Source organism: Lissotriton vulgaris, chromosome 2_2, assembly GCF_964263255.1.
Source record: "Lissotriton vulgaris chromosome 2_2, aLisVul1.2, whole genome shotgun sequence".
NCBI lineage: Eukaryota > Metazoa > Chordata > Amphibia > Caudata > Salamandridae > Lissotriton > Lissotriton vulgaris.
The window spans coordinates 108,093,058-108,119,371 of NC_141688.1; the positions used below are offsets into that span (position 1 = coordinate 108,093,058).

At 46.6% G+C, this 26,314-nt stretch overlaps 1 protein-coding gene across 1 annotated transcript in view; it reads left to right on the forward strand.

The window, feature by feature from the left end:
* Positions 1-26,314, forward strand: part of LOC147729104 (uncharacterized) — a 366,822-nt gene that overhangs the window by 38,117 nt on the left and 302,391 nt on the right. Inside the window, exon 2 of the mRNA XM_086959794.1 lies at positions 22,124-22,309. Coding sequence (XP_086815920.1) covers positions 22,124-22,309 — 186 coding nt within the window. The remainder of the gene's footprint in view (positions 1-22,123; positions 22,310-26,314) is intronic.

The following is a 26,314-nucleotide window of genomic DNA, read 5'->3' on the forward strand; positions in this document are numbered from 1 at the left end:
AGCTCGTCTTTGCGTCTATTTTCGTAGTACTGGGCTGTGGCTAAAATCTGCGCTGACGTGGAAACAGCCCAAGCACTCTCTGAATCTTTCAGTTTATTGCATAATTCAGGAAGCAAATTATGTACAAATTTGTCTACAAACAATCTTTGGCCACCCTCGGTAGCCATATCCTGACCACTGCGGTCGACGAAAGTCTCTTCAAACCTCGTGAAAAAGTCAGACACATTCTCATCTTTCTTCTGCTTGCATGCAGACAACTTGTCCCAATTCACACGCAATTCAGGCATTAAAGTCTTCATATAGGTGATAATTCTACCAGGAAGTTCAGCTACTAAAGGCTCAGGCTTAGAGCCACCAACTTGTCTAGCATCAGCAGTAGTGATATTAGCCCACGTGTCACCTAGTTCTTGATCATGATCTGCATGGCAAATCTTACTCCAGAAAGGCTGTGGAACAAGATTCCCGAACAACATGTCTACATCTGCTAAATTCATTATACATGAGCTGGCAGTCTGTGATAACGCCTTATAATACCCTGCAGGAGTTTTACGGGGATCAGGCAATGTCTGCTTGAGCGCTAAGACTTCAGATCTTTTCCAGGGAACATGTACCCATACATGCTGAAAATGTGGCAGAATAACTGGATTCGCATTTGCGTCACCTTCCCTCCACACTGGAGGAACCTCTCTCATGGGGTACTGTCGCGCCTTTTTCCTACATGACATGTCATCCTCATATAGTGATCTAGAGACGTTTCCCTTACTCCTATAAGATAACAATAAATCTATTACTCGTTCAACATCGGCACCTACAATCATGCCTTCATAGAACTTGAAACGCATACGGAATAATTCCTTCATTTTGCGTTTTAGATAATTTGTCTCCAAATCTTCGCAAAGATATACACACATCTCTTCAAATACATATCTCTGAGTGGGTGCGTCCCACTGACGGAAGACTTCCATAACTGACTGAACATCATACTTTACAGTATCAGTAACCCATTTGCGTGCTAACTCATTCAGCACTTCTCTTTCCTGACAGAGGCGGATCCTCCATGGGGGCGTTTGGGCGCCGCCCCACTGCTTTCTCGCCGTGCTGAGAAGGCAGAAACAAATAGTAGAGAACTACCATTTGTTTCTGCCTTCTCGCACGACGAGAAAGATGAAGTTCCTGGTTGCGAGAGTGGGAGGGGTTACTCGAGGGCAGGGGGGAGTGGCTTTCCTTCTGTTGTAAATACTGTCTGTTTGGGCAGCCTCACATAGGCTGTCCAAACAGACAGTATTAACTGTATTAAGAAAGCCGCTCCCCCCTGCCCTCGAGTAACCCCTCCCACTCTCCCTGCTCTCTGTATGCTGCAGCATACAGAGAAATCACGTGGTGTTGGGGAAGCCGGCCGAACCAATCCCAGCGCTGTGCTGTGGTGGAGGGAGGCTGCCTGCAGCCTTCCTGCGTGACGACATTGAGCACCATGGGAGTTGAACAGGACGACGGGAGTCTGCTGGAGTCCGAGTCGGAACTTGAAGGCGGGAACTTGGGATGGTATAGGTAAGTTAAGTAAAAGTTTATTATTTACTTTTCTCAACTGAAAATCCAAGCCTGGTTCGTACTGCCTTCCCCTCGCTAATAGCCTGTTCAGTTGGGTCTATGGAATATTATTCAGCCACAGATAAACAATCTTCTAATCTCTAGCAAGTGGTTATCATGCCCACTTACACAGTGAGCAACTGTATATATGCTTGATTTTAAAATGTACATGTTTGTGGAACATAGCACAGTTATGGCCTGTAAAACAAACTAAAAGAGGGGGAAAGAAATGAGTCATTCTAACTCTCTTGCAGAGGCGGATCCTCCATGCGGCGTTTGGGCGCTCCAGCCGAGAAGAGTGAACATTAAACCACTAAAATAAATACTCATTAGTAGTTGGCTGGAACTTGGTGAGGGGATATCGGGGGCGGGGAGGGGGGGTAGCGAGGAGCAAATTTGCGGTAGGCTCAAAACCGAATATACCGGGTGAAAGACACGATGTGTTGCCATGAATTTCCCCCCATTCCAGGGAGAAAACGGCAGACTTTTTCTACTACTAACTAATTCCGAGCAGGCAGAAAGTTTTAGTTGGAGAGCTGCAGTCAGGCGGGTGGCTTGGGTGGGAGTCTTGGGTTTCTGACGGTACTAGTCTGCTGGTGGGTGGGGGGGGGGGGAGACTGTTTGTGGGTGGCAGACTGTGCTGCTGCCCAGAGTCTACAGTCCTGCCGCAGTAAAATGAGCGGGGGGGGGGCACACTTGGAGACACTGTGATTGTGGGCGGAGTAATAGAACTCCGAGTTAGCTCTCCGAGTGAAACTGCATCTCTGTAATGAGGGCCTAAGCCACGGATTGTTCTTTTGTATAGAATTCTGCCACTCTCTAATTAATAACAAACAGACGCACATATGTAAAAAATAAGGAGCAGTAGCACAAGTGACATTTGAACTGGTTTATCACGATATAGTGCTTTCTAAAATAAACAATGCACTGACGGCTTCTGTGGCTGTTATCTCCTTCCTTCAATGGGGCAGCTCGTTTTTCAAATCGAAGCAATATGCTGCTGCTACATGACGATCATTACTGGGGACACGGTTAGGGATTCTCGCACTTCTGCTGTTTAGTGACGGTGTATATCAGGTATGACGATGAAGCATCGAGATACAATGCTATTTGTTATGTGTGATGTAAAAGATTAATATCAGCAGCAATAATACCATTTACGTATGAAATGTTCTGCTCCGATTTTAACTGTGACAATTGTTCTTGCTGTGTCCAGCTAGTGGGGTCTGTGAGAGCAGAGACAGACAGGAGTGATATGCAAGGGCACAAGAAGAGGAAAACAAACAGGAGTGATAAGTAATGACAGGGGGAGAGCAAAAACAAACAGTAGTGATATGTAAGGGCACATGGAGAGGCAAAGGCACAGATGAGAGATATGTTAGGACACAGACAAAGGAAAGACACACAGGAGTGATATGTAAGGGCACAGGGGGAGCAAAGATACAGATGAGTGATATGTAAGGGCACTGGGAGAGCAAAGACACAGAGGAGTGATATGTAAGGGCACAGGGAGAGCAAAGACACACATACTGAATAAGCAGCTACCTATGTTATATGACATCTCTTTTTTAATGTAATAACTGCACTTTCACAATTGCTTTATTAACCTTCCTGCTTTCTCAAATTTGCTTGAAAATGCACCATTTGACCACTCTTTTTTCATAAATTTTCTCCCCCGAACCCTCCGTAAGTTGTTCCGGCTTGCTCGCTTCGCTCGCTCGCTGCGGTTCATTAGGACAATATAGTTACGCCCTACCACTTTCAAATGTCACCAGCCGCCACTGTTTCCTGATAATCAGGCAGTTGACTACGCAACTGTCTACGTCCTGTTTTGGGAGTCGTCTTAGGCGACCCAAAGAAAGGTGAGAACAGACCAGTGACAGTACTTGCCACTCTCTGTCGAACAGAAGGAGAAGCAGGTTGAAAGGCAGAAACGTCAGAAGGGCCAGGCTGATGGAAAACAGAAGTCGAAGCAGTGGCAGAAGAAGTTGAGGCAGTGGCGGAAGTAGTATCAGGATAAACAGTTGGAGCGCTAGGCAAAGTCGTAGTAAAAGTAGATGGAGTGTGTAGCAAAGGCGGCGGCCCTTGAGAGGGCTGCGCCGGAGAAGTAGGAACCAGCTGAAGAGGAGCTAGTGCTTGTGCGAGAATTGCATTTCGTGCGCTGGGGCGCGGTATAACAAAGCGCTTTGGGGGTGCAGTAGCATCTAGCGCATATGGAGGTGGTGAACTCAGTAAATGGGACATTAATAGATCCTTCTCTGATGTCTCTTTTGAACCTTGTCCTTCATGGGGCAACATTGGGTAGCATTTATCTACTGCTAACTTCTTGCTACTGAGCATTTGTTCACTCTCTTGCTCTTCCTCATTATTCCTCTATGCAACGGCAGCTTGCACCATTGACATACCTCTTTTTTTTTGTTGCTAATTTCATTTCTTTCTGTTTGGCTTCTTTGCGCCATAAGCGAAAAGAGTCAAACATCGCCGGCCGGGCTTTCTTCTTAAAAAGTTTGACCTCGAGGTTATCTAAAATTTCTGCGTCAAAGCTACCATATTGGGGCCATTTTAAAACACCATCCTTTCTGGTGTATTTTATCCATACCTCATTATATGTGATAGGGCCTACTGTGGAATTTTAGTTTGTGAGCTAAACATTATCTGCGCCAGCTTGTCACCCACGTACAACGTGCACGATCACCATTTTAGGCATCATGGTCTCCCTGTCCACGATCGATCGCCAGCGCGCCCCTCTGACCCAGCAAGCATCCTCCGCGCACCCTGGCTCCCCCTCCCTCCCCTCATGAGCATAACCCTTCTGCATGACCCTGTCCTTGGGAGTCACGCCAGCGCCTGACCAACACCTCCTCTCCTCCCATGAATGCCCCTCTGTTGATAAACCTTCCCTCCGCACTGGTCTGTCCACACGGCATGAATACCACTCCATTGATGACCCCTCACCCCGTGTCCAGCTGTCCACACAGGTCCGAGGCCATCTCCTAAGCCGGGAGATATCATTCACTGCCCCTTATTGTATGAGGTCGCTCTCCTTCAAAGGACCCTCTATTGATCCAGGCCTCCCCACCCCCTGTGATATGATCAGGCGCACACATCCCAAGACTCGACGGAACACTCAGCTGCGTGATGACCCCCTCCTCTTATCAGCAGGTTGAGGACCTCTATTGTGGAGGTATATGGGGGTGGGATTGGCACGAGGATTATGGGGATGTCTTTTTCCTGGCGTCACAATGTTATGATTGTAATAAAGAAAGGTCACATGCCATAAACCGGTATATAAGAGGCCAGGCCTCTGAGAGGCTGTTAGAGCACCTCGAGATGATACCTTGTTGTCTGATCTGATGTGTTCTGCTCCGTCGGAATAAAACTTCTGTTTCCTGCCTTCTGGTCTCCGGCGCCTGCCTCATTGCTTGGTAAATTCGAATGGTACAAGGGCGGTTAGCGCCGGGCAAATCTTGAGAAAGGTCCTAGCCCTACCTTTTCCACAATTGGCGTCCCAAAGCGTGGGGCCCATCAGCGACACGTGGATCCAGTGGGAGAGGTCCCGATGACAGAGTGAACGACTGCAACGATCGGGAAGAGCTCGTGTCAGATAGACCCTCGTCTGACAGCCGATCATCCGACCTTCACTAGTTCTGAACAGACCTCTCTCGAGTGATCTACGGTCCTGACTGGGAACCATCAGGAGTGCCACGAACATCACGAAGAAGAGAGGACGATCGGGCGCTGGATCCAGAGGACAGGAAACCGTCCATGCGGTCCGGGTAAGGTCGTGTAAACACGACAGATTGAAAAAAATATATATATATTGTTTTGTTCGGATAATACTAGTATTACGCTTTGTTGAAACCCTCTGGAGATTCACTGTCTGCAAACGGGGAAAAACAAACAGGCTCTCTCTTTGCAAGCAGTGAAGGATAGGTAACGCAGACTTTTGTCCCCGTTGTAATCCGTCGTGCCTATCTTCCTCCCCCACTGTTTCCCGGACTGTCGTTCGTGGATTATTGTCTGGAGATTCTTTGTCTGCAAACAGGGAAGAACAAGGTCTCTCTTTGCAGGTAGAGAAAGAGTGGGTAACGATAACTTTTCGTGCCCACTTATTCTCCCCACTGGATTGTTTGATTGGCCGATTATTCGGTATTGGTTCTTTTGAGGTATTCACGGCCTCCAAACAACGTAGAATAGAAATATTCTGTCTAGTCTTTGTCCGCCGTGATAAGATAGGTAGTGCAGACTTTTGTCCCCGTTGTAATCCGTCATGCCTGTCTTCTCCCCACTGGTTGGTAGCCTGTTTAGCCCGGACCGCTTATTAGAGATGAACCATCCAGCTCCACTGGAGGGCACCCCTAATAAGGACATGTTCACTAAGTATGGACTAGTCGCTATAGCTTACACTAAACTATGGCATAAATATACGAAAAAGAACCCTGAAAGTCAGTGGCCACTGATAGGTACCTTTAATGAAAATAAAATAAAAACATTAGAAATCGCGCTCCAGAAGAATAAGACCACGCCCACTATGCTCGACAGTATCGGCATGTGGCGCAAAGAAACGGAACAACGAAAGAAAAGAGAAGAAGCAAAAATAGGGAAAGAATTACGAAAGGCAGCCCACCTAGCCGCGAAGCAACTAGAAGAAGAAATAAAAGAGAGAAAAGATACTATGCAAAACCAAGAATCAGGGTTGACAGGCCAATGTCCTGTTAGGACCCCCTCTGCGCTCTACCCTGAATTGCCCTCCAAACAACGGGCGAACGATGAGTTACTACTAGGTCCCCCAATCATCTACATGCCCCCTCCATATGCCCCCTGCCGACAAAGCTTTCACGCTCCGAGTGTGAGCGAAAGCGATCCCAGTGCTAGTGCACCAGCCCTCACGGCCTTTGCACCAGCCACATTAACAGCCTCATCAGACGACCCCGAGTCTAGCAAACAATCATCAACCAGACTAAATAGGTTGAGCAAAGATGAGCGGGATGGGATCGACAAAATAGCAAAGACATTAGTAGAACGAAGGGAGAGCGAAGATTATACAATGAGCGTATATAATTCACATGCCGACAGCCACAGACGGCATTTCATCTTGCGATTCAGCTACTACACCCTGAACGCGTATGAAGATAGGTATCAGAGTAAGGGTCCCGCTAAACTAGCAACACTGTATAGGAAAATTGATGTTGGAGATGGGACTGAACGTGAGGCGACGGAGCTCTTCATGCAGATGCTTGAGGTCTTCCGCCACCTCACGGAACGGAAACCAGAAGCCAAGGCTACAGTCCCTGAAACGACCTCGGTAGAAGTAGCCAATACTATGATGCCTATCAGAGAAGCAGCCCCTTACTGGATCCCGCCACGGGGCCAGGGAACGAGCGATGATATTAATAATGAAAATGCAAAGGGAAGGGTTGTGTACAATTGGGTTTATCAACCATGGGACCGACAAGATATCCTAACCTTTAAGCAAACCCTGCCCGACTTAAGAAAGAACCCGACAGCATTTTATACCGAATTAGGCACAGCCTTGGGTTCGACGATAATGACTTTAGCAGACATTGACTTGTTCTTCGGGTTATGCCTGCCAGCTGACGTGTGGAAGCAAATCCGGAAGGCTGACCACGCGGATCTGTTTGGGCATACCTGGGACCAACTCGGTAAATTAGATAGACAACGAGAACCTGGAAGGAAACCAGTGAAAGATATACTAGAACTCCCAGACAAAATAGTTCAAAAATTAAAGACACTGATCCCAGAAAGAAAAGTAGACTGGTCGATAGTCACGGCCTGTCGACAGAAACCGCAGGAAGATGTGTCAGAATACTTCTCCCGATTCGAGACAGTGTTCTCCGACTACAGTGGCCAAGACATGACCACCGCAACCGGACAGCACCTGTTTGTACAAAATTACGTAAAGGGTCTAACACAAGAGGTCTCCCAAAAGCTGCAGACAAGTGAGAGTAGTTGGGGGGCCTCCAAACCTGCAGCTATCCTTCAGATGGCTCAGTATTACGAGCACCAAAAGAATGAGATTGATAGGGCGTCCGAGAAAAAGAAGAAAGATTTAAAGGAAAGGGTAATGATAGCCCAGATACAAGGTATAACGATGGGACGGGAACCTCAAAGAGGGAACTACCAATCAGCCACCCCCAGAGATCCACCTCCTAAAGATCACGCTCCCACACCCCACCCTGGACGTAGAGACATTAGCAACGACCAATGTGCCTTCTGCAAAGGGTTCGGCCATTGGAAATACCAGTGTCCGGTTATGCTAGAGATGAATAGAAATAGGGACTCCAGGGATGTGGCAAGTGGTCCAAGAAATGGGGTACAAGGACGAGGGCATGCCAACGGCACCAACAATGACAGATCAGGGAGACTGAACACATTTGATCGTCCCCGGCAGAACCAATATCAGCTGTCCGAAGGTGAACATGCCCCCGACTTTGCATAGGACTGCCAGGGGCAAGGGAGGGATCCAGTCGAGCTCTGTGTTGACCAGCAAGGTCCTTATGTCACCGCTAAGGTCCTGGGTACAGAGTCTCCATTCTTGGTAGACACTGGGGCGACACGTAGTGTGTTATCAAAACGACTGATTCCAAGGGCACCCTTGTCTGGCTCACACATAACGTCGATAGGTTTCGATGGAACGCCCTCCACTAACCCCCTGTCCGTGCCTATTTCCTTTGATCTAGAAAACAACACCACTGACGCGACATTCCTGCTTTCCTCCAACTCCCCTGACGCCATTATGGGCATTGACTTACTGAAACATTTTCGAGCTATCATTAGGTGTTCCCCAGATGGAATACGAGTCATCCTATACGACAACCCAGACATGCCCAGATCCCGTCCCCCACGACACATGTGCCCCATAACTGACGCTGACATGTCCTTGCTTGACACCCTGCCCCCGTACCTATGGGCCAAAAACGACTCTGATGTGGGGCGAATGATGATTGATCCTATCCACATAACTGTACGACAGGACGCTATGCTCCCGAAGCTCCCGCAATATCGGATATCCCCAGAGGGTGAGAAGGCACTGGTAGCGATCATTCAGTCTCTGGTAGATGCAGGAGTGGTTGAAGAGGTGGTTAGCAACGTCTGCAACAGCCCAATCCTACCTATTGTTAAGAAGCAAGGTGAAGGAGACGAGAAAGCGTACCGCTTCATCATCGACTTACGAGAGATTAACAAAGTGGTTGTACCCCAATATCCCGTAGTCTCTGATATCACCACCATTTTGACCCTCATCCCGTCCACCGCCACCACCTTCACTGTTATCGACCTTAAGAACGCGTTTTTCTCTATCCCCATCCATCCAGACAGCCGTTATCTCTTCGGCTTCACTTTAAAATCCCGCTCGTACCGATTTTGTAGAGCTCCCCAGGGGTACACTGAAAGTCCCAGCATTTACAGCCAGGCCCTCAAAAGACAGCTGGATGCCTTCCAGCTACCAGAGGGAGTGGTGTTGATCCAATATGTCGATGATATCCTTTTGGCGGCCGACACCACCCCACTTGCAACGACAGCCACCGTCCAACTCCTACACTTTCTCGCAGAAAATGGCCATAAAGTCTCCAAAAAGAAGTTACAGTTCTGCCAGCCACAAGTGACTTACCTAGGCCATCTTCTGTCCAAAGAAGGGAGGAAACTTACCCCTGACCGAATCCAAACCATCCTAGACACCCCCATCCCAAAAACACAAAAACAGGTCCGCTCTTTGGTTGGCCTAACCTCTTTTTGCAGACAGTGGTTGCCTAATTACAGCCTCATTGTGAAACCATTACTTGCCCTGCTGACCAAAGATGTCCCCTCCTCGCTTCCTTGGACCACTGAGTGTCAAGCCTCCTTTAAGGAATTACGGGATGCACTCTGCTCAGCACCCGTCCTCGGAACGCCGGATTACTCCAAACCCTTCTCCCTCTTCACCCACGAAAGGGAGGGATGCGCATTGTCTGTCCTGACTCAATCAATTGGTCCTAAGCAGCGCCCTTGCGCCTACTTCTCCGCCACTCTTGATCCTGTAGCCAGAGCTTTACCTGCCTGCCTTCGAGCAGTAGCTGCCGCTGCTGTCTCCATCCGTCAGAGCGAGGGAATCGTACTTTCCAACTCTCTCACTGTATTAGTGCCCCATGCAGTTGACACCCTTTTGAACCAGACAAAGACCCAACACCTGACTAGCGCACGACTGACAGGGTACGAGTTGACTCTGCTTGCACCCCACATTACACTAAAAAGATGCACGACTCTGAATCCTGCCACATTGTTACCCCTGCCTGAAAACGACCCCGACGTTCCTCCCATACACGACTGTGTGACCCTCACAGACGAACAGACTAGGAGTAGGGTTGACCTCCGAGACACTGCTTTTCCTGACCCCGATGGAGAGCTATGGGTAGACGGCTCATGCATCAAACTCCCAGATGGTACCACTTCAGCTGCCTACGCAGTAACGACAACCCGAACAGTAATTGAGACAGCCTGCATCACACAACGATCTGCCCAGGCAGCAGAACTGATAGCCCTCACCCGAGCATGCATCATAGCCGCAGGGACCACCGCGAACGTATATACGGACAGCCAGTATGCCTTCGGAGTGGTCCACCATTTTGGGCTCTTGTGGAGGGAGAGGGGATTCCTGACGTCCCACGGCACCCCAATCCTCCACGGAGATTTAGTCTCCGCTCTGATTGAGGCAGTTCTCCTCCCCAAACGATTAGCGGTGATCAAATGTCAGGCACACAAAAGAGTGACAGACTTAGTCGGACAAGGGAATGCATTAGCCGACATCACTGCACGAACCACAGCTGAGAATAGGACGGTGACACGCATATATGTGACCAGGTCACAAGCAGAAAAATGGAGTGACACAAGGGAGATGATCAGAGACATACAGTCGGCCAGCACCCCTCACGAACTGACTAAGTGGGCAAGGGTGGGTTTGAAGGACGAAGAGGGTTGCTGGCGAACGAAGGATGCAAACAAGTGGTTGCTGCCCGACTCATACCTGATCCCCATACTGACAATGGCACATTCCCCCGCACACATAGGATCTGCACCCATGATCGAACTCATTTCCAAAGTCTGGCACAATGACAAAATCCCCGACTCAGCCAGACGCCTAGTTCAGCAGTGCCTTATCTGTCTGCAACACAACCCCGGGAAAGGAACTGTAGTACCCCGGGGAGGGTTTGGGACCCCCAATCACCCCTTTGAGGTCCTTCAGATGGACTACATCCAACTAGAGAGATGCCAAAACCTGAAGTATGTACTAGTCATCGTGTGTGCCTTCAGCAAATGGGTAGAAGCCTATCCAACTCGTGACAACACTGCCATGACTACTGCCAAAGTACTACTGAAGGAATTCTTCCCTCGCTATGGCCTTTGTCGAATTTTATGGAGCGACAATGGCCCCCACTTCATAGCTGAGGTTATCCAACTAATCCTAAAGGTGTTGGGGGTGAAGCAACGGTTTCATGCGGTCTTCCACCCCCAATCCGCCGGTCTAGTGGAACGCCATAATGCCACACTGAAGCTGAAACTGGCAAAAATAGTGGCCACCACTGGACTTAACTGGCCGGATGCCCTCCCACTGGCTTTGTTATCGATGCGCTCCACTCCCACCAAGCACCATTTGACCCCCTACGAGGTCGTGTTTGGGCGACCGATGAATCTCTGGACTGCTCCCAAACCGACCTCCATTCATGACGTCCCAGACGTCCTACTATCTGATTATTTGTGCAAGTTAACTAAAACGTTGTCTGTCATTCATCAACAGGTGCAGCAAGCCATCCCCGATGCTTCCAGGGGCCCCGGCCATGACATCCAACCGGGAGATTTCGTGCTGATACGAAATTTCCAGCGAACCAAGAGTCTGGAACCTCGGTGGACGGGCCCCTGGCAAGTGCTGATCACCACCCGAACGGCGCTCCGAGTGGAGGGGAAGAAGCACTGGCTGCACGCGCATCATTGCCGGAAGGTCTCTGCAAACCTAACCACAACAGAAAACGTCAGCGCCCAAGAAGAGCTCCTGAGCAAAGACCGACCGATATTGGACTGTTATCCCGATACTGAGGCACTCGAACTTGCAAAATTCTCTGATCCCACTGTGCCATCCAGAGAAGGGTATTTCCTGCGTCGAAAGGAGGGAGTTTCGGCTAAGTAGGCCACGGACTAAGTTAAAATCTCAGAACGGTAACCTAAGCACAATCAAGGGTTACCGGGAGAGAAGCTAAACGAAGTCTGTGGTTCTGCCCACTACCGAGCCCCCTTGAAGGTGATGGAAGCACCAGATAAGAAGATGATGGAAGCGCCAGATAAGAAGATGATGGAAGCATCAGGAAATACCCAGTATAGAAATCCGAAGACTGACAACTTGCACAAATCAAAGACAATCGCACTCTTCATTGTCTTCCTCTTCTGCCTCCTCCTCATGACCTCCTTCTGGATTCTGGAGGAAAGTACACCGGCTCATGAGGCATTGCTCCCTACTGCACGACCGACACCCCTGAAAGAGCATCACCTAATCTCTCTGTCGCCTCAGCTCCGAGAAAGGCGCAGGGAATTTTGGAACAATTCCTTCGTGCAACTGTTGCACCAACACAACCTTGCTGCAAATGCTACGAACTGCTGGATCTGCGGGTTGCTCCCGCATGCTACAGGACACTCCATCCCCTTCATCCCTTCTCCTTTCTCAGTTCACGGCTCCTGCCTCGCCTGGCTGATCCTCATGCAAGCGAGCCACAAGGACAACGCCACCTCCAGCCGGACAGTATCGCACTTCTACTCTGGGTTCTGGCTGAACAAAACCGAAAAGACCTCTGTTGCTCTGTGTCCAGCGCTTACGGGCGCCACCTTCCTTAAAGACATTCCTGCCAAAGAACGAGTCGAAGTACAGGTGCTCCACAATCCAGCCAGGACCACCTTCTCTCATCTGCAAAAACAAACTACCGCTACTCTGACTGTGGCCCTGTCTGTTATCAATGTCACAGGTCTTGTGTGTCTCGAAGGCCATGGAACGCAGCTGGTGGGTCACAGTGCCTGCCGAATCACCAGAACATTGGACTCAGTTGACCCCCCTTCCTTTGTTGCTTCTCCGAATATGTACTTTGTGTGTGGCACCAAAGCTTACACCTGGCTCCCGAGAGGTTGGAAGGGCGCCTGTTACATTGCCTTCGTTCTTCCACCCACATATGTAGCCCCTGCCAACCATCACCGGCAGAGGCGTGCAGATGACATTGGACAAGCCGACTCCACCGGAGCACAGTTCCTAGATGCAGCAAAGGGACTTGTTCCTCTGTGGGGCCCAATGGCAAACAGCCGCGCTATCCGACACCTGACCCAGGCAGTAGAAACAACGATCAACATCACGGCTGGCATCCTCGCCAACAACACTGCGGAGCTCCAGGCGGTCCGCCTTGTGACCCTTCAAAATCGCCTTGTCCTGGATGTGGTCCTAGCCGACCGAGGAGGAGCATGCCGCATCATCGGATCTAGCTGCTGCACCTACGTGCCAGACAACTCGCCTTCAGTCTACAAAGCCATTGAACACCTCCACAGACTTTCCTCGGAGGTTCACCAGGAGCAGGAAGGATGGTCGCTTGGGAGCTGGTTTTGGGACACTTTGAGGAACTGGGGTTGGAGGTTGTTTTCCTTCGTGCTGATACCTGTTGTGATCTTATGTGGGTGTTGCTTAGGTATCCAATGTCTACCATCTTTGTGCGGCCTTGTTTCCAACTGTATGTGCCCAAAGACTTTGGACTTCCGAAATGAGCACATGAGTCCCCTCTATGAAGTAGAAATACGTGGCCTTATGGGGATAAATCCAAACTGACAAGTTGGCGAGATATGTTAAAAGGGAGGACTGTGGAATTTTAGTTTGTGAGCTAAACATTATCTGCGCCAGCTTGTCACCCACGTACAACGTGCACGATCACCATTTTAGGCATCATGGTCTCCCTGTCCACGATCGATCGCCAGCGCGCCCCTCTGACCCAGCAAGCATCCTCCGCGCACCCTGGCTCCCCCTCCCTCCCCTCATGAGCATAACCCTTCTGCATGACCCTGTCCTTGGGAGTCACGCCAGCGCCTGACCAACACCTCCTCTCCTCCCATGAATGCCCCTCTGTTGATAAACCTTCCCTCCGCACTGGTCTGTCCACACGGCATGAATACCACTCCATTGATGACCCCTCACCCCGTGTCCAGCTGTCCACACAGGTCCGAGGCCATCTCCTAAGCCGGGAGATATCATTCACTGCCCCTTATTGTATGAGGTCGCTCTCCTTCAAAGGACCCTCTATTGATCCAGGCCTCCCCACCCCCTGTGATATGATCAGGCGCACACATCCCAAGACTCGACGGAACACTCAGCTGCGTGATGACCCCCTCCTCTTATCAGCAGGTTGAGGACCTCTATTGTGGAGGTATATGGGGGTGGGATTGGCACGAGGATTATGGGGATGTCTTTTTCCTGGCGTCACAATGTTATGATTGTAATAAAGAAAGGTCACATGCCATAAACCGGTATATAAGAGGCCAGGCCTCCGAGAGGCTGTTAGGGCACCTCGAGATGATACCTTGTTGTCTGATCTGATGTGTTCTGCTCCGTCGGAATAAAACTTCTGTTTCCTGCCTTCTGGTCTCCGGCGCCTGCCTCATTGCTTGGTAAATTTGAATGGTACAAGGGCGGTTAGCGCCGGGCAAATCTTGAGAAAGGTCCTAGCCCTACCTTTTTCCACACTACTCCATGCTTTATATAGAGTTCATATGTTGGAGTTCTAATCGGAGGAACCGGACACGAATCCTCTAATCGGGAGTCCTTACTACAACCAAGACAAAACAAGTTTCCAAGTCTGCTAAGACCAGGCATCTTTGCTCACTAGTCTAGCTTCAAACTTCAAAGGATTATCGAATACGATATTTTCGTGAATACACGAATCCCTTGGTTTTGGCGCTTGCAAGTTCCAAACAAGGTGTATCTCAAGGATACCAAAAACTAAGAATCAAACTAAGGACTGGGAGACGCTCCACTTATACTAAACTAAAGTATTGATGATCGATGACGTCACTAGAAGACTCGTCTATCGTTTCGCTCTACCAAGGATCACTGGGTCCAAAACAGGGCGATAGTCAGGGCAGAAGTCCTTCGTAGCCGTCGGGACGCGGGGAACCTCGCAGCAAAGACCTTCGGAACCACGTCGACATACAAGGGTCGCTGAAGTGGTTGGCCGTCCTCTGGAATTTTCACACGAAGCTCCTCACGAACATCTGGCTTGGACCGATACCGCTTGATACCGCCCCGAGTTGGGCGCCAACTGAGGTGCCGGGTTTTTAGGAACCCGGTGGTGCCAGGGGATAACACCTGAAGACCTCTGAGTTCTCCCTGTTCCGGACCACAGAAACACAGAGTCTTCTAGGTGAAGTCAGAGATCGAGTTTTATTGGCTGCAACCAAGTAACAAGCGTCCTAGAAGTACAACAGCACGGGATGTAAGTTCTCAGGAGACTGTTCGTTTTTACAGAACTAGCCTTCTCCTTTTATACAAAATATTACACTTCAGGCAAGAATTCTTTGTTTTATGATGCAACCATATACATATTTGTTCAACAAAAGAAAAAGCAAAGTCATGACGGTAAACCCATATTTTAGATGTCCAGTTTGTGATAGATGACCCAGCCCGGCCCAGAACTACCATCAGATATCGATGAAACCCTAATAAAATCGGGCACCTCCTCATCGTAAAACTGGCTATAAACAAGATACAGGGACAAGTGTATGTGTGTCGATAACATGGTTTGTATGTAGTGAATGGTTTATGGCATGTTGTGCCTTGATGCTATCTTACTCGGCCACTGGGCGAGGGACTTTCCGAACTGGTTTGGCTGGAGGCAGTGGAGTCAGCTCGGCCAGGTCATGGGGAAGTCAGCTAAGGTGGACGTGTCCTTTCAGATCAACCTCAGCCTTAATCAATTGACTATATGAGGGCAAGCTCTACTTTTGGCCCTTTTTCCGAAGACGAGGTTAGCAAAGCCATGTCAGAAATCAAATCAGGCTCGCCAGGGGTTGTTTGTCCATACTATATCTTTTCTCAATTAACACCTATAATTTGCCCAGCAGTTACAAAAGTTCTTAATCCGTCCCTGGAGCAAGCTGTATTCCCAGAAGTTTGGAAAAATTCAGCTGTAATTCCATTACTAAAAATGCTGGCGCGGATATAAATGATCCAGCCAATTACCGTCCCATTTCACAGCTTCCATTTCTATCTAAGGTTTTAGAAAGATTGGTAACAAAACAGCTGTCAAGTTTCCTGGAAATCAATAACCTACTAGACGTCTCCCAAACTGGTTTTAGATCAAATAACAGTACGGAGACAACGCTCTTGGCTGTGATGGACGATATTCGCCCTGATATTACTTAATTTATCAGCGGCGTTTGATACCGTTTCTCACAAACTGCTAATACATATGCTAGCCGCAAAAGGAATACAAGGTAAAGCCCTGAATTGGCTGGAGTCTTTTCTATCGAATAGATCCCAGTCCATCTGTTTAGGTAACTTTACCTCTACTCCTCGGAAGATCAAATATGGGGTGCCTCAAGGAGCAATAAAGAGCCCAACATTGTTCAATGTATATGTTTCCTCATTGGCGTCGATAGGCAAGAAATGGGGCATCAATATCTGCTCTTACGCTGAAGATACTCAGATACGGCCAGGTCATGGGGAAGTCAGCTAAGGTGGACGTGTCCTTTCAGATCAAACTCGGCCTTAATCAATTGACTATATGAGGGCAAGCCACAAGATGGATGCCGTTCACACAATGGAGTCCGAGGGTTTGGAACGGAAATCACGATTTAAAGGTGATAGCATCACTCAATCATGACGCAAATGCATGGGGATAATGTCCTAATCATTACCGGTCTGCCGATACCAAATTCGTCATGGTACGATGATATTTTGTGACACGAGTGTTGGGCCTCGGTACCATATTATAGCAGGGACCAGAATTTTCAGAACCACAAGAGGGTTAGTGTGCCTGCTGCTCACAAAGTGCATATAATGTATAATGTACATAGGTCAGTGGATTACTGCTTTTGTCAGAGAGACCCTATTGTTACTTGCAGTTAATAAGTAAAAATACTAACATAGAACAGTGAGCTATTAACTGGCATGTAAGAGTTGCATGCAAATTGCAAGCTATAAATTAGAGCTTTATGGTTTTTTCCCCAGTCTTTGATTATCCTAATGTTGCAAAAAAGGGTTAATTTGAGTAGTAATCAGTTCTGAGTAATAAAAAGAACCCCCAATCATGGAATTACGTTTTAAATTCTGAGTTTGTTTCTCCAGACTAATCACTATTAAACTATGCTGCCTACTAGTATGGCTGTCATTTGACTCCTATACCTTGTAGTCCTTTGTCTTATGTAACATTCCCTATACAGTGATTTACACACGTATGATTGGTTGTCTCTGTGTAATATGTGTGATGTAAAGTGCTCTGACACCCTACACGTGTATTAGAGGTACTGTACATTTTGTGAGACTTTAATATTTTGACATTTTTTCACATGCTAACAGTCTCTGCAAAGATTTTTCCTTATTAGTTCCAAAGGAACATACAACTGCAGCAGTGAGAAATGTGACCAGTTAACCTTTGCAAAGGGCCCTACACTTCAGAGCAGCACAAGTCACATTTTTTAGTAACTTTTGATCCGTTTGAGCTATAAACAATTTATTAGTTAGAATTGTCAGATTATGTAGCACCGGATGTATTATTTGGCAAATATGGCATAGCCATAATTATGTGGAAAACATTTGTAAACTAAGATATTTTGCCATTCATGTTTGAACAGCTCTTGTGGAAAAAGGGAGGAGAAGTGCTGATGACAGAAACTCCATGGATGGGAGACAAATGGCTTGCGGTTCCATTTTTAAGGATATTTGGGACATTCTATGATTGGAAACATAGCCCACTTTATGAATGTATTTTAATGTCAATAACTTATATTAAACCTTAAATAAACATGTGTATCCATAGGTTAAATTAAATAACATAATAAGCTGTAACCGGTTAGTGAAATGGGGAACAAATACTAAAAATTGGGATATTTCGCTCTTTCTTCCACATCTCTGACTCCGCCCACTGACCCAAACCATGGATTATTCCCGTCCTCTGATTCTCCGCCCACAAGTCCCCTACTTGTTTTTCCCCACTTCGACCACTGGCTCTAACCCTTAAAATATGACAAAGCTAGCTGGACTTGATTGGAATATTTGAGTTACGTAGAAGTTCCTAGTATATGGCACAAACATGTACCCAGGACCTGTAGGGTAATTGTCACTAGTGGACTACACCACATAATGTGTCACCAATAAAGTATCAAGACAAAGCATGTCTCAAGTGCTGCCTGGGTAAGGTGCGTTTCTTGTAAGAGTACAATGTTAGTATACCTGCGTAGGAGATATCCAAGTCAGATTTTATAATAATATTTTGAAAATGAAACTATTAGAAAATAGTCCTTTTTTAACCTAAGTTAAATGTGCTTTACTAAAAATGGGATCACTGTCAGCCAGGCGCTGAAAAGCTCCTTGATGAAGTGGCTCCCAGAACTGCGACAAATGGGGGGGGGGAAGGGGGTAGACCTTCCCCTGACTAGATGGCCATCAGGGCTGTGCCCAGGATCTTAATTAACTTGCCTGCCCTGCCACTGACAGATGTAGCTCACAAATTGAGGTCTGCCTTCTTAATATCTTCATAGCTGACTTGTCTTCAAACCCAGTGTGTTAATGAATTTAACTAAAACCCGGCCTTCGAAGAGCTCTCAATAAGATGTCAGAAAATATTTCATCTAACAAATTAGAAATAAACACATCAAAAACCGAAACAATGCTGATCGGTAATGACCGGAGAAGCAAGCAGAACATCTGGCTCTAGGGCAACCAGATAGAGGAAGTTAAAAGTTACAAATATCTGGGGTTCTATATAGATAACAGACAAAACAAAAGAGCAAAAAATCTACATTTCACAGAGAACCAGTGCACTAACATTTGCCTTTAGGATACTGGCAAAAAACTGAAGGGACCGTCGTACAAACCTCTGCTCGCGGTGCTTTTCAACGCTAACGTATGTCAGAACCACTCTACCAAGATTCGGACCTCTTAAACATACTATTAGTCTCAACTTATAAAAATGTTTTCCAGATACATCGGGTGGCTTCATCGGCCCAGGTTCGACTTGAATTTGGTCTTTTAAACAAAACAATAGGGAGAATGTACACTACAATAAAGCTTTGTATTGATGGACACAGAACACAGTAAACTCACCAATTAGCAACGCCCTTTGGACAGAAGTGGATGAGGGTATAAAATCACCATAAATCCAATATCTTTATAAATCCTTGTTAACAATCTGCATAACCGAGCTATGGAATAATAACTTGCCATATCAGTCCTTCAAACAAGTAATAAACAAATCAGCAAAATTCCACTCACTACTGTTCAATAAAAACATCTTCAGCTCAAGGTCGCATGCCTGGATGGTGATTAATAACTATAAGACTCTTGCACCAGCAGCTTCCTTGAACATTACATTCTTAATCTACTCAAAGAGACAATTGATGGCTATACATTTTGGGAAACTACCGTCAATTGCGGACCAACCAACCTGGGTGCACAAAATGCCTAAATCATGTCGACATTGCAGTAGCAATAAAGAAGACTTCATTCATATAATTTGCACATGCTCTAAACTTCCCAATGCACAAGTCACTTTACTTAGAAAAGTTCTAAACACCAGAGGTTTCAGGACCTGCAGAGCTGCAATAATTTCAGGGCTAGACCCATCGGATCCACAATTCAATTGCAAATTGATTAAATTCCTTAACTTCTTCGAAGAGGCCCTGAAAATTGACTCAAAAATATCCAGCTAGAAGGTGGCAATTTTGTCTCTTCAAAAGTTAAGCAAGTGACTCAAACTTTTAAACAATATATCAACTCTGCTGAAATGGTTGGAATTCTGCCAATGTAAATAGACTGGGATCCGGGGTAACAATTAGAGAATGTTTAACCCGTTTAGCGCGTCGAACATTCCGCCCCAGTGCGGACGTTCGATCGCGCTAACGGGATTCGGACGTCCAACGGTCGTGCACAGCACCACCGAGGTAGTGCACGCAACGACCGTTGGACGTTCGCAGCACGGAAAGGGTTAATCAGCAGTGTTTAATATTTTATCAGCAACAAACTGATGTTATGTTTTAAAAACTGGCAAATGTTATTGATTGTTTTATATGTTCTTTTATATTGTTAAGGGTTTAACTAACTAAACAATAAAACTTACATTGACTTTGACAGTGGGAGGGAGAGTTAACCCAGAACTGGTTTGCTGGCTAATTAAGGATCATAATTTAATCCACCCCTGCAGATCCCTTCAACCTATATACTACAACCACTTCTAGACATCTCCCAATGGCATTCACATATTGGATGATATTGGCAAAGTCCATTGCAGCAAGGCATTGCACCATTTATCCCTCCAACCTATGCCTGCTCAGGACCATAAACTTGCAACAAAATATCTCAAAATGGACAACCCAGTGCAGTAACCAGCTTGATAAGTAATGCCATAAAGAGATTTGGAGAGCTGCTCAAAGCTGCTAGCTTACAGACAACCATAAACTGCATGCCTGTCTCTCATACGTCTACATCCACCATACTATAAGTGCTGCATCCCAGAACATGACAACTGTACCTCGGTGGTCATCACAAATGATATGGAAACTCTTCTGACACAGTATCAAAACTTAGATAACACATTTTAACCACATATCATGCACCACGGTGTACCATAGGGGAAGTAAGCACTACATAAATGTTACCAAACAATACACTGAGAACTCAAAATTTCCAGTGAAAAAGTCCAGATTATTGGTCTGATTTTCCATCAAGAGCACCATGAAGCCCATTATTCCAGGAATAATACAGAAAACAACACAGAGCATCTGCTGGGTGAATTGACCCCAGGTTGGACCTGATCAACTATAAAAAGCTAGCTTTCTTGGCGGAAAAATAAAGTTTACTGGGGTAGGTATTGGTGTTGGGCCCCAAGGGCCTTCATACTGGTGATCTGGACACCCCTCTCTCTCACTTGGGGACACACCTTCAGTCTTCACCTGTCTGAAGCACATCTCCCGTCTCCCTCCCCACCCAGAGCTGCTGCACTCCAACTTCTGCCATCCTGACTCTGTACTCTTCCCCGTTCCTTCGGCGCCCCACGCTTCTTAGTGCAACACCATGTAGATAGGTAAGGCTTGCCCCACAGTGAGAACTGTCGGAACCCCTCTATCTCACCTGTAACCCGAGAATACTCACATTCAGGCCAAGGTGCATGATGGCATGTGACAAAACAATGCTGCTGCAACAAACAGACTGCTGGCATTAATGCTGTAGAGAATACCCCATAACCTGCTGTGTGCTCAGATGAATGCATCTAGCATACGTAATACAAGCACACTGCATACAATAAGCATTCATAGGTACTACATACATGCTACATATGCCATACATGCATACATATTTCATGCATAAATGCTACACAAGTACCACAAAAGGGAAGCGTCTGCCATCTGAGTCCGAAGAGGAGTGCGCCTGTCTAAGTGCAATGAGAGAGGTGTGTCCATCTAAAGTCAGGGTGAGCAATCTGTCTGTCTGAGGGCACGTTTGGGGTTGTTTCCATTGCAGGGAAAGGTGAACAGTGTGCCTGTGTCAGTGAAGGGTGGCCGTTGTGCCTGTATGAGTGTCAAGCAAGGCATATGCTTCTTTGAGTGAAGGAGGGATGTGAGTGTGTTAGTGTAGGAAGAGATGTGTACCCATTGAGTGTAGAGTGAGATGCGAGTCTTGCAGAGTGAGAGGTGTGTCTCTATCACAGCAGGGTGGTGAGTGTGGCATTTTGAGTGCAGGGAGAAGTAGTTAGTGCTTAGGGACGGGTTCATGCGTGTCACGGCCTGGCAAAGGGTGTGAGCGTGAGTGCATGTTCGAAGGTGTATCTGTGTGAGGGGTGAGCCTGTGATGGTGCAGGGTGGGAGGTTGGAGTACACGGTGAGCGGTGGGCCGGTGAGGGGACCGGGTGGAGATGTGAAGCTGTGTGAACACAGGGTGAGTGCTGTACCTGGAGTAGGGTCAGCAGTGTGCATGTAGGAGAGTTGTGCCAGTGTGAGGCATCGTTAGAGGTGCGCCCATTTGAGTGCAGAATGAGAAGTGTGTCTATGTGATGCAGAGTGACACATGTGCCTGGGTAAGGGTGGGGAAGGTTGTACACATGTGCTTGAAGGGGTGTTTGTGCCCATCTGAATGCAGGGGGATGTCTGTGCCCATGAATTCATGTGTGAGGGCAGGCGTGGGCGTTTCTGCTGTGTCAGGGTGAGTACAGGGTGCAGCACAGAAAAGCCATGCTATTGGCATTGCTAATGCGTGTCTTTCTATGTTCCTGTTTTCAGATTTTAGCTGCATGTTAATGTCATGGTTGTTCAATAGAAACAGGAACCACAGCGCCACTTCCTGTAGATGCGCCTCTTGATATTCTAGTGATGAATGTTTCCCACAAGCCACTTCGAATCATGAAGGAGCTCATTTGTATTTCTGCAAGACCTCCTTTCAACATGTTTCTATTCGGGATACTTTACACTGTAATTTCTGCGTATCTGCCCGCCGACGTTTGCGGTAAGTGTCCCTTCCTAATCCTGCTTTCCATGTTTTTACACAATCAGGAATGAAGGAAAAATGCAGTAATTGAAGGAGGAATTGTAATAATTGAAGGATGAATTGCAGTAAATTATTCATCCCAGGTAACGTGCTGTATGAATGGCTAACTAGTTTCTTGATAATGTACTTTAAACGAATAAATAACATTTAGCGGATAAAAGTCACTACTAATTGTTTGTGGGCGTACATTTTGCAGATTATCCCCGTTTCCAGCAACACATTGGAATTTCATGAATATGAGTTAAGACTGGGTAGGAGTGGCCAGACGCACTTAACATTAATCATTGCCCTGTAAGTTTATAGATGGGCAAATTAGCTCTTCTACCGTCGATTTTGCGCAATTGTTTAATGATTTGCAGTGCTTGGCTGGGAACAAAATATTGGTTAATTGGAGGGACTTTGATTTCGCGCTGGTTCGCAGTGCAAAAGTCTTTGCAAAATGACCAAACACTGTTGCAAAATGACCAACTCAGAGCACAAATGCCGGTCACACAGCAATTGACACACTCTGGCTCCATGAAGGTATTTTTGTAATATTATGGTTTTGTAGAGCTGTAGATGATATACATTAATAATAGGTGACATAAAGAGTGACCTTCCTACTTACATGAAGAGGACATGTTCAAGTTTGAGATTGTGGAAAGACTTTGAACTATAGTAACGGCTAAACAACATTAAAGCACAAGGGAGCCATTTTTCGTCCCGGTAGAAGACTAATCCTGGTGCCATTTGAGATTTGATCAAGATCGATATAAGAGTGGCGTTTTGGAGCCCTGTGGAGCCCCGCCTGACATTGAGCCAAACATTATGAATGTTCGTGCTTTCCTTGACATAACAGAGGATTATATTGTATCAATTTGATAAAGAGGCTGATATATAATATACGTCTTGAAAAAGGTGGTTTAAAACTGTATAACATCACCGAAACGCGTCGACGCCTGTGTGTATATATGGTTACATCCCAGGAACATATCAATGCCTAATAGAAAATGAAAGACTGTGGACATTGAAATCTATAAAATTTGGAATTCCATAGGGAGTAACCTAGAATAGATGCCACTATTCAGTTGCACATTACTTTTCAGTCTCTCATTTGATGTATATTGCTGTGTATTTAACCTTTTTTTTTACTTCTTGATACATTGTGTTTTTATGCATATTGATTGCTTTTGGAATACATCTGATTACATAATTAAAGAAAAAGCTTTTTACTGTATCCAGCTGGTAATTTTGTATATATTATAATTGACTAGTAGGGTCTGGGGCCGCTTTGTATGATTGTGTATGACTGATGTCTGCAACTTGTTGGTGAGAGAAGTAGTGTAAAACATGTGGATGTGAACACTTCTGTATTTCCTCTCCAAGAGAATTTTTTTGTTTATCTAAGAAACACTTCACAAGGGAGGCCTGTGGAAGACTAGTGCTACAGCTCACCATCCTTGAAGAGCGTCTCCCCATGAAGTCCCAGTATCAATTTGAATGTTTAACACAGGAGAGAGTTTACAGATGCATATTCTTTAAAGCGCTGTGAGTGCAACTACTTTTGTAAGTGTATGGCTAGTGTAGTGTATCACTATTCATTGTTGCACTTTTCTGAGCATAGCTATTTCCACTGGGATTAAGAGTGCTAGCCCCGCTGGCAAGGGCTCTATTGCTCCTTACCAAATTGGGCTGATTTAATATTGTCTGTTATATCATATGGTAACTCCATCTAGCAGTGTTTAGATATTGACAAGGCTTCAAATGCCCAGATGTGCCCTCTAGTAGTAGCGCTTAGTAGCCATTGACTGGGGCATGTGCTTCGTCTGAAGGTAACCTGTACCTACACCCTGCTTCTGCTATGTGTCCCGTAATCCACACAAAGAAGACACAGGACATGTGTCTGAGTGTTATGTGAAGCAGATTAGCAGATATGTATGTCCATTTACTTTGAGGAGTTAATAATTGGCATTTCCCACTGCCATTGTATCAGCAGCAAATAGTTACAGACCCTACCACCAATCATTTAGCCCAACCGTGAACATGAAGCATAGGTTGTCCTCAAGAGTACTTATGTGACAATTCACGTGATTTGTGTGACAACTTGTAGGACACTTTATGACAGGCATGAGCTCAATAAATATCCATGACTTGACTACATGTGGATCGCATATGCGCAGCCTTTTGAATCTCGAAAGAACATGGAGGTGACTACGGCGAGTGATCCCATTTAAATAGATGGATATATGGATAAATGGATGAATGAATGGATAGATGGATGGATGAATGAGCTTTGATGAAGATGTCTGCGAAGGACATTGTAAGAGTTTGACCCGACAGCGTTATCACTGTAGAACTAGGGTTCCTTCTCAAGGGCCCCCTCTCGCCTCAAAGGCCACCTCCTATTACATAATAAAAATAGGTTCCCTCTTGCTTGCCTAAATCGGTATGTTTCCTGATGAGAATGTTCCCCCAGCAGCAGGATGGCACACGAGTGAGAGAAGTTATGGCTTAAGCTGCATAGTACTTCCACTGCACAATCTACTTGGAGGTTCCCTGTGCAGCAAAGTAACTTTATGTCTTCACAAAATGCAGATGTTCAGGGTTACTATCCTGGCACAAGGCAGTATGCTCTCTATTCACGGCTTCCACTTCTATTGTTAGTGGCGCTGTAAGCATGTCCCTGTGTCACTGTTGACTGTACTGGAGTGCACATACAGAATTTTAAAGTCATACCAATGCAGACTTACTGTAAATATTTATACAGCACAATTGGCGCACACGTGAGGCTTCAGAGCATGCGCTATGACATCATAGCATGGGCTTGGCAGGACTTTGACGTTGTGCAAAAGGGTGGGTGACTGGCATGATTGCCTCACATGACTATGACGTGCTCTGCTGGAAGAATGTGGATGAGGTGGTGTAGCATTACCCTGCTACGCATGGATCATGGATAGTATTGAGGGCGGCAAATGAATATTTAGTCTAGTGCAGTGACAGGCTGATATGAAGTCTCAGATTTACATTACCGGGAGAGTTACACAAACCACGGCTCATCAGTAACTAACAACTGCCAGTTCTCCCCATTTGGCTCCCAGCCAGGGCACTTAGAAGAAAGAGCACAGCAGCACTCTATTCTTCGGACCCACCTCCAGTCCCTTCGCTCGATCACTGACACTGCTTTAAATCCTGCATGTGCCTACATTCCAGTGCAAAGGTCAATGTGATGTAATGCAATGTGGTGCAGCACAAAACAGGCCGCACAAATATTGTGCTCTTTTTCTGAGGAGTCCACCATTGTGGCCAAGAGCCCTGATGTAACATTAAGAGTCCTAATTCTGACTGAATACTTCCATGGCACTGAATGCAGCTTTTGCTATTTTGTTGACTTTATATATCAGGCCACTAAGCTGGTGCTTGATCTATTGTTAGAAGGGCAGCCCCTGTCACCTTCCTGGAATGTGCTGCATTATTATGGGATCATTCACTTTCTACTTTAGAAGTCTTGTGACGCTGCAGTCTCAGTCATGCCAGGCAGCACAATCACTGACTGTGAAATGTAGGCCTGGTGAAATATGTCACTGTCATGGGCTATGTGCCACGTTGAGGACGTGTCCTGCTGAGGCATTGCACGTGACTTGACTTTGATGGGGTATTTACCGTGGTTCTGTACACGGCACCAGTGAGGCCACAAGCTCCACACCGTGTTCCCCACAGTAGGGGACCGAGTTGGTCGCTGCATAAAGGCCAGGGAACGAGGCCTTTCAAAACCGGGAGATGGGCCCAGGGGACGCAGAACTCGCAGGCATATCACATCGTACCTAAAAGATCAGCAGACAAAGACTGTGACAGGGGAGCCCAATATAACCTCAGAGCACCTGTGAAAGCCTAGTTCAGTGCGTCCCAGGGACGCCGTGAACTAGGGAGACACGGACTGTCAACTCTTGAAAATGAGGTAAAGATAGAGGCAGAGCCTAATGTAAA